Source organism: Rattus norvegicus, chromosome 4 (genome assembly GCF_036323735.1).
Source record: "Rattus norvegicus strain BN/NHsdMcwi chromosome 4, GRCr8, whole genome shotgun sequence".
Taxonomy (NCBI): domain Eukaryota; kingdom Metazoa; phylum Chordata; class Mammalia; order Rodentia; family Muridae; genus Rattus; species Rattus norvegicus.
In genome coordinates, this window is record NC_086022.1 from 10,352,341 (window position 1) to 10,369,802 (window position 17,462).

At 44.5% G+C, this 17,462-nt stretch overlaps 1 protein-coding gene across 31 annotated transcripts in view; it reads left to right on the forward strand.

Moving 5' to 3' along the window:
• Positions 1-1,357: 1,357 nt before the first annotated feature.
• Positions 1,358-17,462, forward strand: part of Kmt2c (lysine methyltransferase 2C) — a 402,268-nt gene continuing 386,163 nt past the window's right edge. For 21 of the 31 annotated variants that reach the window (XM_039108969.2, XM_039108966.2, XM_039108971.2 and 18 more), the window contains exon 1: positions 2,140-2,575. In XM_039108969.2, the coding sequence (XP_038964897.1) occupies positions 2,415-2,575 (161 nt within the window). In that variant the 5' untranslated portion in view covers positions 2,140-2,414. Of the gene's footprint in view, positions 1,427-2,132; positions 2,576-17,462 lie in introns of those variants that run through there. The other 10 variants (XR_010065729.1, XR_005504105.2, XR_005504104.2 and 7 more) reach the window with 4 other exon arrangements.

The following is a 17,462-nucleotide window of genomic DNA, read 5'->3' on the forward strand; positions in this document are numbered from 1 at the left end:
GGAAAGTGGAGTTGATTTCCCATGCCCACACTGCAGCTCACAATCGCTTGTAACTGCAGTTCTAGGGCACTGGACACCTTCTGGTCTCCTTAGGTATCTGCACATACATGATGCACATAAACTTATGCACACACGAATACAAACAAAAATTTTGTTTAAAAAAAATCTTTAAAGACGATTCAGTCTAGGGATAAAAGTCAGTGGTGGAGTGCTTGCTTACCTGTGTGTGAAGCCCTGGGTTGAATATGCCACAATGATAATTTAATTGTTTAGACACCCCAATTTCCTCTCTCTTTTTAATTTGTAGCTTACCTTTATCCTGGCAGCTTCCTTTCCTTCTCCAAGCTTCCTTTGACTGTACATATAATAAAGCCGAAAAGGCCTGCAGAGATTAAACCCTGAAGGAATTAAAATGACTCAAGGACTCAATTTCAGCCCTTGCAAACAGCAAACAAACAATGCTTACAGCTGTAATATGTGCTAGACTATCAAAGTTTGATCCAGATTGGAAGCCCGGTTCAATGTTAATAACCTGGCTGTTAGATGCAGGAAATGTTAACAGGATCTCTAGAAACAAGTGTATTCTTTTTGCCCAGTATTGAAACTGTTGAGAATGGAAAGAATTGATCGCAAAGCGCGCTCGGATTCCAGGCTCCCAGCAGCTCAGCGAGTGACAGGCTACTCTAAGCCTTCCACGATGCTCCACAGATCTGTTTTCCCATCTCTACTATTTCTAACTCCCACATGTCAATCCCTAGTGCAAAGGAAGCGCGGAGCAGCTCGGCATCCTAGCGATTTCTGGCCCCATTTTTAAGGAATCATTTTTTTTTTTTAAAAAAAAGGGAAACAGCTTAAAAGTATCTCCATTTTTACATCTTGAACACACACAACGTTCACACTGATGCATTTCTGTCCTTGTAGAGATATTTTCTTCCATTCAATTCGCCAGCTTTTTTTTTTTTTTTGTCCAGCAGCCTCCGGGGCTCACAGTGTTTAAAACATGACGTCGAACGGAGAAACTACAGCTGGAGTTAGGATCTAAAGCTGTCCTGCCACGGTTGCATCGCATTGGGGAAGCCTACGTGGGATTCCGCGAGGTCCGGGGCAGCCCACGCCCGCAGGGGGGTCGCGGACGCACGTGCGCGCACCGCACGCGGGTGCACGCTCCGGAGTGTTTACACCACTCCCCACCCCCGCCAGGCCGGACCCTGATCCGGGATACCCGGTCCGCAGTTTAGCTCCTGCCAGAGCCCGAGTTGCAGCCGTCGCCGCGTCAGAGCGGGCGGGGGAGGGGCGGTGAGGTCAGCGGCGGCGGCCAGGCTGCGCGCGGCGCATGCGCGGATCCAGCCCCGTGAGTGGCAGCAGCTCGCTGGGGGCGGGGGCGGGAGGCGCCTGTGTGTGGGCGAGCCGGCGGCGAGTTTGAGAGGTCTGTGGTGCGGGTCGCCCCGGGGGACCCGGGTGCGGGCCTCGCGCGACAGCCACTGCCGTGTGCGTGTGTTGTTTGTGTGGCGAACGCACAGCCGCAAAACTTCCTCCTTTGCTGCCCCAGGAGAGAAAGCAAGCGTGAGGGAGCGTTCGCGAGCGAGAGAGCGAGCGAGCGAGCGAGAGGGAACCCAGCGTGAGGGAGCCAAGCTTGATGGAGCCGAAAGCTAGCGTGAGGGAGCGATCCCGAGCGTGAGGGAGCGATCGCCGGCGGGAGAGCGGGCAAGCGATAGGGAGCAGGAGGGCTAGCCGCGCGAGAGAACCCAGCGCGAGGGAGCTAGCCATAGGGAACGCCGTGAGCGAGCAGTGTGTGAGGGAGCGATCGCCAGCGCGCGACTGAGAGGCCGGCACTCGCACCAACCCGGAACCCACCACAACAACTGGAGCAGCTGTCAAAACTTCGCCGCGGCGTGGGCCTGACGGGCTGACGACGCGGGGGAGGGGTGGCTGTCCCCGCCCCGCCGCCCCCTCCGCGGCCCTTTCTCCTCCGGCCGCGGGCGGCCTGGGGGAGGGGTCGGGCGGAGACCCCTGCGGCCGCCCCCGGCCCGCGCCCCTCGCGTCGCGCCCCGCCCCGCCCCGCTCGGCGCCGCCCTCCCGCCCGGCCCCGCCGGCCCCATCCTTGGCCGCGGCGCCCCGCCCCGCGCGGCCGGCCCCGCCCGCCCCGCCCGCTTGCCCGCCGCCCCCCGCCGGCCCCTGCGCGCCGAGTGCGCGCGCCCGCGCCGATGTGTGTGAGTGCGTGTCCTGCTAGCTCCATGTTGCCGCCTCTCCCGGTACCTGCTGCTGCTGCTGCTCCCGGGGCTGCGGGAAATGCGAGAGGCTGAGCCGGGGAGGAGCAACTCGAGCAGCAGCAGCGGCGGCGGCTGCGGCCGCTGCGGCGGGAGGAGCCCCCCAGGAGGAGGACGGGGATCCATGTGTCTTTCCTGGTGACTAGGATGTCGTCGGAGGAGGACCGGAGCGCGGAGCAGCAGCAGCCGCCGCCAGCACCCCCCGAGGAGCCCGGAGCCCCGGCCCCGAGCCCCGCAGCCGCAGACAAAAGACCTCGGGGCCGGCCTCGCAAAGATGGCGCTTCCCCTTTCCAGAGAGCCAGAAAGAAGTAAGTTGAGCGCGAGGGAGCCAGGCGGGCGGCCAGCGGCGGCGCGGCCCGGAGCTGTCAGGCCCCCGGCCCGGTGGGGGCGGGGCGGCCCAGGCGCGGCCCGGTTCGGCGGCGCCCGCGCAGGTCCCGCTGCCGCGCCGCGCACTTTACTTTGGAGTTCGGCCTCGCTTCTGGGAGAACCGCCCGGCGGCTTCCCCAGGGCCTAGCCGGGCGTCCGCACACGCCCCGCCGAGCACGCCCAGCTTGCTGCCGGCCCGGCCGCTCGGAGCCACAAAGCTGTGGACGCCAGGGACCGAGCTGTCAAACGCCGCGGCCGGGTGGTCCCGGTGCGGCGGCCGGCGCTCTTTGTCAGCTCGCGGCTCCTTTAACTTTTCTTGCTCCCAGACCGGTGCTTTTGCTCCTTAATGATACATTAGGAAGCCATTCGAGCCTGTCCTCCCCATCCCCCACCGCCCCGAACCGCACCGCCCGGCTCCGCAGCCGGCGCTCGGGATCGCACGGGCCCAGGTGTGAGCGGACGAGCCGGAGTTTCGGGGACGCGTCCGGGTTCCGCGGCGCTGACGGCAGAGAGTACTTTGTTTAGGGGAGACAGCTTTAAAGGTCGCTGGACGAGTAACTTCAACTCCAGCTGGGCAGGGAATGGCTTTCGATTGTTTTTGAGCGTACGTGAGGACTGTGCTCGGTGGGTGAACCGGGCTAGAAGTGTTGTCTTTAAAAGTGGTTATTCGACAACTTGGCTTGAAAATTAAGGAAACCGTTTCAGTGCCAATGAGTTAGTTGCTCAGCAATTGTGGCTCTTCAGGGTGCTGCGGAAGATTGGTGACCGTCTTTCAAAGTTGCAGAATGGCGTGTGTTGCTCACTCATTTCATTGTATGATATTCTCATTGAACTGTTGGCGGTGGAAGGGTGTGCTGGGACTTGCAGGAAGAAGCCAGCACATTATGGATAGGCTGTTTGTTTGGTTTACCTGCATTTGTTGTGTCTGGTGATTGCAGCAAAAATAGTGTTACCTGAGCCTGGGCTTCGGGAACCCAATTAGCTCTTGACACAGTGTACCTTTTTTTTTTTTTTTGCGGGGTTGGGGGTGTTTGCTGTCTTTTTACTACTAAATGTTCCGGGGCCTTTAGTCGCCTCCATATTTTCTCGCCTGCCAGCTCTTACCTAGCTGTGAAAAATCTTGAGGGAAACACTGTATAGAGGATGTATACATTATTACATTAGGTTCTTTGTGATACAAAGTTACGAGTTTATTTTGTCTGTTACATTGTAAGGTGATGTAACATGCCTGCCTTGACTGAAATTTGGAGACGTTATGTGGAATTTTCAGTAACTTTGGACGTGGTCAGTTTAACATAAATATTGTTCTAAAAAGCAACCCGGGATTAAGCCATGTTAGAGGTTTACTTCGATTCCTTCCCATTTCACTGTTTGAAAAACATCTGCATCTCATAAGAGGGTTCATGATGGCACAGGCCTGTAAGATCTTTTTAAGCCTAACACTCAGGGAGGCAGAGGCAGGTGGAGTTCAAGGCCAATTGGTCTACAGAGGGAGTTCCAGGACAGTAAGGGCGACACAGACAATCCCTGTCTTGAGAAAACAAAACACATTAAAAAAAAAACAAACCCTACTTACTATACGTTAAATATATGTTTATATTTGCATTTAAGTTTTTCCTTTTAGAAAGAGCAGAAATACAAGAGCTCATTTTTGCATTGCTAGGGTGCATGCACACACTCAATGTGTTTCCCTATTGAGATGAATTTAGGTGTATTAATGCAACTCCTTTGAACTGGAAGAAAGGTTGACTTGAAGTTATTGTCACTTTATTATTTTAATTCTTAGCACTATTATTAATCAAGAAAAAATGGCCTTTTGAGAGGTTAAACATTTTCCTAAAGAATGACAGTCTAGTCTAAGGACACTTTGGGAAATGTTTAGGTTAATTCTGTTTTAGATTTTTTTTTTTTGGATTTGAAAAGCAACACAGAATTCCTTACAGGGAATGTAAAATGTAATGGTAATTGGCTTCTAAATTTGAAATTCTTAAAAATTATATATCTTTTAAAGGGAATGGAAAGAATCTCTAATTGTATTTGAAGCATGCAAATGGAAACTAATGTGGGAAATGGAAAGCAAGGAGATTTTTGATTGTGTATGTCTACAGCATATCAGGATCCATGAGGAAAAGAGACTGTAGTTAGGGAAGACCCTGAAAGTGAAACTGATGTGTAACAAATGTGATTTAGGTTTGCAGTAAATGAGTAGTGTGGAATTGCAGAGAGTGCACTGAAGAAATGGAAGTTAATTAATATCCTTTGTTTGTTTGTTTGAGACAGGGTCTCTTTATGTACCTCTGACTGACTTGCTTTGTAGATCAGGCTGGCCTTGAAATCAAAGACCTCACAGAGATCTGCCTGCCTCTGTCTCCTGAGTGCTGAAATTAAAGGTGTATGCTTCCATGCCCTGCCATTGTGTTTGAATTTTTAATAATTAAGTAAACAAATCAAGTATTTATAGTTCTGGCTAGTTGAAAGTTTTTTTTTATCACATTTAAAAGGCGTAGGCTATGTAATTAATGGGTTTTACATTAACTAATTATATTAAAATTATATTAACTAAAAGCAAATATTTTGAACTAAAGGCATTACTTTTTGAGGCAGATTTCAAAAAGTAGATATATACACAGGAATTTCCTGTTGAACCAAAGTCAAATGTAACTCATAGTGAAATTTACACTTACCTGAAATTTCTCCTAACTGCGAAGACTAGCCATTTAGTTATTTTGAGTGCTCATAATCCTTACTTGAGGCTCTGTTTTTGCCCCCTGATAAAACAGTATTAGACACAGGTCTAATTCTGTGAATGTTAAAAAAACATTTTTTTTTTCTTTTTTAAATACAAGGGTTTCACTGTGGTCCTGAACCCACTTTGTAGACCAGGCTAACCTTGTTACAGACCTGCCTGACTTTGTGCTGGAATTAAATGGTGTTAACTACTACACTGGACTTTAGTAGGAAGCCCAGGAAGTATTCTGCCATGTTTGTTATGTCATCAGAGTTGATGTCAGGGATGGTAAGTGGTGAATGAAAAATGCTGAAGCAGTGGGGAGCAGGGGTAGGATTTCTGAGATTCTGCCTTCAACCCTTATTAAGTCAAATTTCTGCTCTGAATCACTTTGCAGAGGGCAATTACTGTTATTGGAGAGACAGCTTGAGTGTTATTGTAACAGAAAAATAGGAACAATGGATGGTGTCTTGCAAAGGTGTCTTGCAGTGCAGCTGGTAACTGTTGTTACTTCTAACAAAATTTCTCATACCTGCCAGCTTGACATAAGTGATAGACAATTGATCTTCCCTACTGTATGTACAGTTGAACAAAAAGTCCCCCAGATCACTATTCATACCTTCTGAGACAATGCAAGTATGTAATATTTATGATAGCAATTCTTTTTCTTTCCTATCCTGTCCTATTCTATCTTACCCTTTACTTTCTTTCCTTCCTACCCTACCTTTCTCCCTCCTTCCTTATTTTTTGAGATAAGGCCTATTACGTATCCCAGACTGACCTTGAACTCTATATGTAGCTTGAGCTGGCCTAGCATTTGAATTGTCTTTCCTCATCCTCCCAGAGCAGGGAGTATTGTAGGTTGCACAGCCATGCTAAGCAAACAGTAATCTTAATTTTTAATACTTTTAAGCTAGCAGATAAGTGGGGATTATATATAATATATAGTTTATATTACATAACCTATTGAATCTCTATCCACCCACCTACCTACCCATCCACATACCTATCTCTACTGCTCTTTGGTCCATAGGAGGCACTAAAGTGTTTTAATTTAATTGAAAACTGGGCCTAGAACTGTCAGCCTCTCTTTTCCTGTTGGGAAGATTTCTCTCTAACTTGGCTGCACTGCAGTTTACTGTTGGCTTATTCCTAGGAATTTGTAATATTTGAGAATATGGTGTTTTTGTCATAATTTTACATTGGTTGTTAATATATTAAGCTAATAAACAGATGTCCATGCAAATTTAAAAGTATCTATATCGTTTAATCTCTCATTCTTAAATGATTTATTACATTTTCCTCTTACTCACTTAATTCTGTGAAGCAATATGTAGTCAACTTGCAGAGTTACAAATTGATTACAAGCCTGTATATAAGACACTTTGCCTTACCTGCTTTCTGTTTTGCAAAATTATAGGTTATTCTCTGGAGTACAGGTTTCTTTGATTAGATAGTGGCTGACCAGCCTTTATCTTCTTTAAATCAATGTAAGCTTATAACTAAGGAGCTTTCATGGAACTTCATTGACCTTCCAAAATTAATATGGTCAGTCTTTAGGCATAAAGAATACTAGATTGATTGCACTGGAGAAATGGCTCTGGTTAAGAGTACTTATTGCCCTTCCACAACACAGGGATTTGGTTCCTACATCCATGTTGGGCATTTTATAAGGTACACATACTTATATATTCAGGCAAATACTTACACATAGAATATCTTTAATTTATTGTGGTGAATACATCTTTGATCCTAGCACTTGGGAGACAGAGGCAGGTGGAACATAGGTGGACAGCTCTCTGGGTTCTAGATAGGCATGGTGTAAAAACAAAGTTCCAGGCCAACCAGAGTTACACAGTGAAACCCTGTCTTGGAAGGAAGGAAGGAGCGAGCAAGTGAGCATCCTTTCAGAAACACAGCACTAAAGCTCTCCCTGTGTGCTTTCCTGTGTGGTACCCTTGAGGGTGTTTTGGCTTTGCATTTGTGATTCTCTTAGGCAACAAGTTGATGCTGAAGAATAACCTTTCTAACGTTTACATTTGTTTGGCATTTGCGTTTATTTATTTGTATGTGCACACCTGTGTGTGTGCATCCCTCAGTATATGGCGGTCAGAGGACAAGCTTGGGAATGGACTCTCCAACCACGTAGGTTCCAGATTAGATGGAAAATGTGTTTAGCCAGATTTCACGGTGTTGTTTTTAGCAAGCTGATTAATAATCCCTTCCTTCTCTTATAATTTTTTTATGTTTATACCCAGTAACTATTTTTAGAACTTCTTGGCAAGATAAGTTGTAAAAAGTTATCAAGTAAAATAAGCATGATTTTTTTAAAATGATAGGCTCTCATATCAATGTGTGATGGTCGTGGTTATGAAATACTTAAAGTGTGTGTGTGTGTGTGTGTGTGTGTGTGTGTGTGTGAGACAGAATTTCTCTGTGTAGCCCTGGCTGTCTTGGAACTTGCTTTGTAGACTAGGCTGCCTTTTTTTTTCTTTTTCTTTTCTTTTTTTCCGGAGCTGGGGACCGACTAGGCTGCCTTTGAACTCAGATTTGCTTGCCTCTGCCTCCCCGGTCAAAGGTGTGTGCCATAGCTCCTTAATGAATGCAAAGTTGTTTTTTTTTTAAACGATGTATTTAATTTTATTTTGAATTAATTAATCATTTGAGCCAGGGTTTCACTATCCGGGCTGACCTGAAACTCTGTTAGACTGCCTGTGCTTGAACTCACTGAGGTTTGTCTGCCTCCGCCTCTGCTAAGAGAAGAAGGTTCTCTCAGTATGAGCCATCTCTACATCCTGAAATTGGACTTCTAGATCTCTTGCAGAATATGAAAGACTTGAGCACAGGTTAGAGAAACAAGAATGACACAGCTCTTCTCTGTTTTATGTTAGAAAAGGCTTCTGTAAAAGATGTTTCATTTTGCTTCTGCTTTTGCTGCTATGGGTAGCAGGATCTATAAAACCCAGTTTGGGATGGCATAGGCTTTCTGTTTACTTTTAAATTAAAAACAGTTTTTTGGATTTTTTAAAATTTTTATTTGGATGAGTGTTTTGATTGCATACATGTTTATACCACATGCGTGCCTGCCTGTGCCTGAGGAGGTCAGAAGAAGGCATCAGACCTGGGGTTGGAGATTTAGCTCAGTGGTAGAGCGCTTGCCTAGGAAGCACAAAGCCCTGGGTTCGGTCCCCAGCTCCGAAAAAAGAACCAAAAAAAAAAAAAAAAAAAAAAAAAAAAAGAAGGCATCAGACCCCTGGAACTGGAGTTAATAGATTGCTGTGAGTCACCATGGACCATGGGAGGGAGTGCTGGCAACCAAACTCCCCAACTTTCCAACCCTCTAGTTACTTTTTAAAATAATTGACAGTTCTTTCTTTGTGGGTTAACATTAATATAATAATTGGATTAATTTGTATGTACATATATGTGTATGTGAATACACACACACACACACACACACACACACACACACACACACACAATTTAGCACAACTTGTAGGAATCTGTTCTCAGTTCTCTTCTTCCACCACGTGGGACTTGGGATCAAATCAAATTCAGATGGCTAAGCTTTGAGGCAGGCACCTTTCCTGGTTGAGCCATCTTGCTTACTTTTTTAAAAAATGACTGTCACTGTATCAGTAATTGGCTTGAAATTTGATGTGTAGAGCAGGCTGGTCTTAAAGTTGTCATGCACCTCCTGCTTCTGCCTCCCAACCTCTAGGGTTACAGGTGTGGCCTACCACATCTGACTCCGCTGACATTTTAGCGTTTTTCTTTTGGCACATGCCACTCACTTACAGAACATGCTAAATATCATAAACGGTTAACTCTGCACGAGAAGAGTCACCAGCCAAGTGCAGTCCTGGAAGGTTTAGGGGAAGTAGTATCTGCGTTAAAGCCTGAAGGGTCGGTGAGGTTTAGCCAAGTAGAGTGATAAGAACGTGAGTGTGCTTGGGAGAGAGAGCAGGGGAGTACATCTATTTCAGAGGGAAGTTAGGAGAGTTTTCCTGGAGAACGGAGGCAGAGGCTCAACATAGGGAGTGGGATTGAGTTGTGTTTTCAGGATTATCAAGGCATTTCAAATGTGCTATAGAGTCATAGTTAGATCTGACTGATAGCTGACTCTTATGGCCTTGGAGAAAAATGGTGAGTAAAGATGTTTGGTTGTTCTTCTTTCAGTCATGTTTTGATATCTAGAAGTTGAGGCCTGGTCCTGAACTCCTGATCATCCTCCTGCATCCACCTGTAATATAATGAGGGCTATTTTACAAAGACCCCAAGATAGAAAGTATGAAGAGATATGCTACTTGCAGGCAGTGATTTATGTGCTGCTGTTGCAATGTCATAGCAAGGCAGAGGGCAGCTTGCTGGAGGAGATGGGGCAGAGAAGCCAGAAGTCCTCGAAACTGCAGAGTGTGGAAGCTCCTGGCATAGATAGCTAGAGCACAGCCATGCTCAACAAGTATCTGGGATGTAGGAATGGGATTTAGGGATAGCTCAGGATAGGTCATTAAGGATGTGATTTACTTGAACCTGCTTACAAGCTGTGGTCTACTTTGCAGTTTCCCCTCTCCTCATGGGGATGAATCCAAGACCTCACATTTTAGCAAGTTCTTAACTACTTGAACTATACTTCTGACCCCTACTGTGCAGTTTTTATCAAGACAAAGAGATAAATCTGTGGGAGATAAACCAATGTGGGAGGCTGCCTGTTGCTTTGTTGGCTTGTGGAAAACCTTTCAGGAGCTGTGAAGTTGCAAGTTTAATGCTGACTTTATCCTATAGAAAGTCTCAAGTTTGAGCTTGTGTTGATTTTGTGTATAAAGGTATATACACTTTGTAATGTACTTCCTGAATGAAAAAGTAATTTGTTTTGCTTTTGAGACAGTCTCACTATAGAGCTCTGGATGGCCTTGAATTTATTGCCTTTACTTCCCCTAGTACTGGTCTTAAAGCCACCATACCTAGCAAAGATCAATACTTTAAAAAATTCTGAGGAACACCCAGTGCTTTTTTAACTAAAACCCAGTGATTTTTATTTTTTAACTAAAAATTTTTCTTTCCTTTTTTTCGGAGCTGGGGACTGAACGAACCCAGGGCCTTGCACTTGCTAGGCAAGCGCTCTACCACTGAGCTAAATCCCCAACCCCTTAACTAAATTTTTTAATTTGTTCTTTGAGTATGTGTGTTGTGTTTATATAGAATGTTGAGGTGGGGTTTTCCTCCTCCTTCCCCCCCCTTCACAGTCTTACTATTGCTGGTTGGCTTGGAACTTGCTCTGTAGACAGGATGACCTATAATGAATTTACCTGCATCTGCCTTCCAAGTGCTGGGATTCAAGGCATGTGCCATCAGATTAGGCTCAAAGCAGGGTTTTACTGAAAGTTTTTCACTATAAAAAGCAGTAACTCCCTAGGAAAGCTCTGTATTTAGTGTTATGACAAAAAATGACTTTAATTTTTGATTTCATTACTCAAGCCTATAAATGTCAATATTGTGGAATTTTTTGGACTTTTTTTCAAAGATTTATTTATTTATGTGAGTATGAGGCTGGCTCTGTGCCTTTGCCTCCAGAGTGCTAGGGTTGAAGGCCTCCACTACCATGATAGGCATATCTTTTTCTTTTTAAATTTATTTAGTTTAATAATAATTTTGTGATTAACAATACATTTTTAATTGTGTGTGTATATTTGCATGTATGTACATGTATGTCTGATGTGTGTGCAGCCATGCATATCTTATGGCATGAATGTGGAGGACAGAGGACAACATTGTGGGATGTTTTCTCCCTACTTTACATGGAATCTAGGAACTGAACTCAGGCCTGAGCCATAGTGCTTTTACATGCCGAGCCATCTTGCTGGCTTCATTTCTTACATATTTCGTAGTTGGCAACGTTTGCTTTCTAAGTTTAACTGTAACCTATTGCATTAGAAGCAAAGTAGTTTGATTGTTGTTGTAGTCCATATGTTTTTTCTGAATCCCATCTTTTAGTGGAGCCTAGTAAAAATAAGGCAAAACAAAAACTTGCACTCTCTTCTCTTCCATTCTCTCTCTCTCTTCTAAGACAGGGTTTAAAAACCCTGTGTAACCCTGGCTGTCCTAGAACTCAGTCTGTAGACCAACAGAGCCTCAAACTCCGATTCTCCTGCCTCTGCCTCCTGAGTGCCAGCATTAAAGACATGTTCTACCACCTCTGTTTCATGTTACTTGGGATTTTTTTTCAGTACCATTATTACATGGTAGACAAGCATTGTGGCATTGAGCTGCATCTCAACATAGCATTGAAATTGTAATGCATTTCATGTTTGGTATAAGCATCAAATTATGTTTAAAATTGATCACATGAAATCTTGTCTTTCATAATTAGTGCTATCAAAGTTGAAGTATTTGATTATGATGTCCATGTTTTTCTCCAATGAGACTCCTATCAGATGATATACTTACCATTGCATGTTGAAATCACCACCACCACCACCACCACCACCACCTATACAGCTGCCCTGGAACTTAATATATAGACTAGGCTAACCTCAAACTCACAGAGATTTGCCTGCTGCTTCTTCCTTAGTGCTGATATTAAAATTTTGCAACATTAGCATACTAGGGTAGGTGTGACTTTCAAGAATATTTAATCTCAGCTGGATGTGGTGGCCTTTAATCCCAGCACTCTGGAGGCAGATGCTTCTTAACAAAGCCTCCTTGGCTATCTTGCTGATTTTTGAGGGAACTGAGGTTCCCAGTGTCCCACATAGCACCAAAAACAAAACCAAGTAACCTGCGGGAGCTATCACCGTGCCCAAACTCAAATTGTACTATAGAGCTGGAGTACAGAAATGCCATGGTGGCCAGGTGCTTGCCTTTAATCCCAGGCCTGGGAGGCAGAGGCAGCCAGACTCTGTGAGTTTGCGGTCAGTTTAAAGTATGGGGTGGGGCTTACATACGTGTCAAGGCGGTATCTACACAGTACTAAAGGAAGAGATGCTATCTGCTCTTGGAAGTAAACCCCCTGGGCCATTTTGTCAATTTGTCGTGTAGTACCCTATGGTTCTGTCTTGTCTAGTCCTGTTTGGCAGTAGTAATGACACTTGATTAGGTTTGGGTACAGCTTTTTCTTTTGTACTTTGGGAGTCTTAAATAATTGTAGTACTTGGAGTTGGGTTCGACTTTGCTGGAGACCTGTGGAGAGGGAGAGGTTTGTTGCCAGACTGACTATTCCAGAGGCTCAGCAGGGTTCAAGTTCTAGCAGATTTTCTGGTCTAATGCAGTCACATAAGCAACGTAAGAGTAGAGACACCACCTAGCTGAACTCAGCCAAGATTGTGAAATCATGAGTAAACATTTGTTAGCAGCAACAAATAATAGTAATAATGGACACTAGGCTGGCAAGATGACTTATGGGCAAAAGTGCTTACCTCCAAGTTGTGGTCTGATTCCCCAAGAGGGAGAAAAACCTCTACACATGTACTTTGGCGCGTGCGCGCGCGCGCACACACACACACACACACACACGCACGCACACACACTTGCAAGTATATAAGCAGATACAAGTAGACATAATAAAAATAACAAAAGGAGATGGTTTTATGAATTAAGGGACCAAAATATGTCTGGTACAAATGACAATGACACTGTATTTAAGGGTCTCTTCCTGAGATAGTTAAGTGAGGCTTCCTGCTACTTTGGTCCTTAACTTCACTAAGATATTTTGATGTAGAGATGGATTATTACTGAGGAGTTTGGTATTTAAGCAAAGCAATTATCAGGACTGTGATTTAGATTGGTTAATAGAGTGCTAGCTAGCTTAAGATACACGAAGATCAAAGTGCCTGTAATCTCAAAATCTCAACCAGGGATGTGGAAGCAAAAGAATCAGAAGTTCAAGGTCATTCTCTACTATAGATCCAATAAGAGGAAGGCCAGCCTTGGATACATATTAGAGTCTGTCTCAAACCCCTTCCCTTCAAACATAGTTACATGACTATACTATTGGTCTATAATTAGATAATTCCTAATAACTATAAGAATTTTAAATACTCCCCAAAAGTTAGGATTTTACTTTTTGACTTGGGCACTTGGGCTACTGTGAACCATTTGTGCTTGTTGGGAGGTCTAGGTTCTATTCTGGTTCTATTGTCAACTGCAGGGTATGTCAGTAAGGACAAGGTGGTCCTTCTCCCTCCAATCCCTGCCTATGTTTTAACAGATTATATAGATAAGCATGGCTTCATCTCACAGACCCACCTATCCCTGCCACCTCTGTATTGGATTTAAAAATGTGTGCCATCGTTTCCATCTCTCTCTAGTCCATTCCCCCACTTAAGTTAGAAACTTGAGAACACGAGAGACTTGAACTAGTATGGATTTCTTTCACATTAGATTCTGCAGGATAGGAGCTAAGTTGGTATATAGTGCCTTTGCACTGCAGTGTCACTTTACTGGAGACCCTAATCTTTGTGTTTCTGGGGTATGGCATTTGCTTTAAGATTCCACGATGCCCACTGGAGCCCCAGTCATACATCTGTGTCCCATGAAGAAGAGCGGAGGAGACCACAGACCATTATTACTCTTTAAAAATGCCATTTAAAATAGCACTGTGTGGTAACTTAGCACTCAGGAGGCAGGAGCAGGAGGATATCTTGTTCTTAAAGGCCAGCTTGGTCTACAGTGAAACACTGTTTCAGAAACACTGGTGTGTGCATGTGTGTTTATCTCAGTTAAGAGCATTAATTATTGCCGAGGACCCAAGTTAGATTTTTTTTTTTCTTTTATTCGGAGCTGGGGACCGAACCCAGGGCCTTGCGCTTGCTAGCCAAGCGCTCTACCACTGAGCTAAATCCCCAAGCCCCCAAGTTAGATTTTTATCTATCACATGGTGACTTATAACCATCCATAACTCCAGCTCCATGGTATCTGGTGCGCTCCTGGGGAGTACTGGGCATGCATGTAGTATACATACACACATTCAGGTAAAATACTGACACATGGTAAATTAGAAAAAATATTTTAAAGGCACCCTATGTTTAAACTTGAACATATAATTGGAACATAGTGATAGTGGTCATATGGCCAATGTAGCAGCTTGGAAGCCAGGACTGTAATAATAATACATTTATTTTATATATGCATAACCCTGGCTATCCTGGAACTTACTCTGTAGACTATGCTGGTCTTGAATTCAGATCCTTCCTGCCTCTGCCTCCCAAGTGCTGGGATTAAAGGCATGTACAACTGCCCAGCAATTTTACTTATTGTGCATGTGTTTGGATGTGTATACTAAGCATGTGTGTGGCATGACAGAGGAAAACTTGTGGGCATTGGTTCTCTCTCTGCCATGTGAGTCCCAGGTATCAGACTCAGGTCAGGCACTTGGTAGCAAGTGCCTTTACCTACAGAAATATATTGTAAACCTGGGTTTTGACACTTTAAAAAAAAAGATTTATTTATTTAAAGAGTGCTCTGTTTACATGTATACCTGTATGACAGAAGAGGGCATCAGATCTCATTACAGATGGTTGTGAACCACCACGTGGTTACTAGGAATTGAACTCATGACCTCTGGATGAGTAGCCAGCACTGGGTTTTGACTCTTTATTAATGAGATTTTATTGTTGATATTCAACCTCACTTCCTTGCGATGTGGAAGGAAAGAGTTAAATATGATTGGTGTGTATTGTAGTGAAGTTATAGGTGACTTTTTTTCCCCCAAGTATGCCACTGGTCTGTAGTACCAGCACCTGGAGGCAAAGGTGGGAGGAGGATTGCTGTGAGATTGGGGACATCCTGATCTACATGACCCCAGACCAGGCAGGGCTTTGTATTAAGACCCTGCCTAAAATAAATGAAGTAAGTCTCTTCTTTTTCCTAAGTATGATCCTGAAGAAATATGTTACTATTAGTTGAGTTTATTAACTTTTTTGTTAATCACCCTTGGAAGATACTGGGCAGTCAACTAAGCAGCACTGTGTACTGGAGAGCATAAGACGGAATACCTGTTTTTCCTCACACTGGAAATTCACTGCGGGCTAATGCAAAATGACTCACAGAGAACGGAGGAGGAAGCAGCCATTGCTCTTACTTCTAAGCTCACCATGACTCTAGCCCTGTTAATGATGTTTTGTTTTGTTTGTTTGTTTATTTATTTATTTTTGAGAAAGGGTTTTTTTTGTGCAGCCCTGGCTGTCCTGGAACTCATTTTGTAGACCAGGCTGACCTTGTTACAAAGATCTACCTGCCTCTGCTTCCCAAACACAGGCATACACCACTTATTTCTCCTATCCCCTTTCCTGTTGTTTTTTAAGACAAGTCTCATGTACCGGCCTGTGGAGTTCCGGAGAGCTGGCCCTGCTGGCGTTGGCATGGCATGGGCTAATTTGTCTTGCTGCTTGCCAGCTGCAGGTAAGGGAGCAGGCCCTGTCCCTCTTTGTCTGAGCAAAGTGAGAGAGTTGGCCTGGCAGTCTGACCCACTGAGCTGCCATCCAGTCCCACATCCAGGGGTTTGAGTTGGCTCACTCCAACATCTACTCCACCTATGAACTGCTGGAGCATGTGAAGGGGTCCTGCAGATTCAAAGCTGCAGGCTCTCCATGACACAGGGTAGCAACAGGATATCTGAGAGGAGTCACTGGTTTAGTTCTAGGCCTCTGGCTTCTACTACACTATAGACTCATTGCAGTATTTGCAAGTAAAAAGTGTGACACATCTCAGCTTCCATGGTGAGATTTTCATTTTTTATCTTTTGTTCTATTGTGCTGGGAAGAGGTTGCAAGAGTGGATGGAGGTCAGATATGGAGAAATGGGGAAATGAGTGGGAATGGGGTACATGATGTGAAATTCACAAGAATCAATAGAAAGGTAAAAAGAAAAGAAAAGGTTTCTCATTGTAGCCCAGCCTAGCTTTGAACTTGATGAAATTCTCCTGCCTCAATCTTCAGTATGCCGGACTACAGGCATGACCCACCATACCTGACTCTGAAATCTTAAATGAAAACACATTGCTGAAGGGCACTAACCAGGTAACGGGGGTCGGGGAAGAAGAAGCTGGTATTTGATTGGCACTGTATTGTAGTGCTTTCTGGAAGTCGCATTATAATCACTCAGGGCAGAATTGTCAGACAGTTTTACAGGTAAAGGAGCTGCTTTGGGACAGTCATAGTTGCAACTAACCATGGCTCTGGGTTTTAAACAAACTCATGCCTTATTGGAAGGAGGAGGAAGAGATCAAATTGGGTTGGGACTTTTTCTTTTTCTTTTCTTTTCTTTTTTTTTTTTTTTTTTTTTTTTAATACCATGGTCAATAGTGAGTCATTGAGGATGTTAAATAGGAGAAATTTATGTGTTAGAAAAATCATCTTGGCAGGGGCAGTAAAGCCATACATAACTAGTGATTCTGTTGCTTGGTTATTAATACTAAATGACAGATCTTTGCAGGTATGAGGGCTTGGTTTGATTCTAGCATAGGGAACAGAAGCCTGTCAAAGTAACTTCTGTTGTTGCCTGCCTGCCTTCCTTTGCTTCAGCAGCTTCCTACATGCATATGAGTGAATTCTAGTTGGCTTCAGCCTCATTCTCTTCTCTCATTACCAGTTCTTGCTCACTTTCTTAACTTACCTTCATGTCTTGTGGTCAGAAAAAGTAGTCACTTGCTTGCACAGGTGTGGGCGAGAGGTCTGTTTTTGAGTAGGGGCAGTTCATCCGTTTATCATTGGAAGAAAATGATGCCCCTTCTCCTGGAACTCTGGGTTTGAGGCCAGCCTAGCTTGGTCTACAGTGAGAGTTCCAGGACAGCCAGAACTACACAGAGAAACCCTGTGTTGAAAAACAAAACAAGAAAAAAGATAGTTTTCATTTGTTTTTTGTTTTTGTTGTTTTGGGTCACTGTGTAACCCTGGCAGGCCTTGGAGGCATTGGGTTCTGCCTACCTGTGATTAAAGGGGTACACTACTGGGTTGGTTCTCATTGTGTGTGATTTTTCTTTTTTTTTTCTCTTTCTGAACTCTTCTTCCTCCTCCTTCTTCCCCTCCCCTTCCTCTCCTCCCCTCCCCCTCCTTCTTGTACTATTTTTAGAAATGGTTGTATTTTATGTGCATGAATATTTTTCC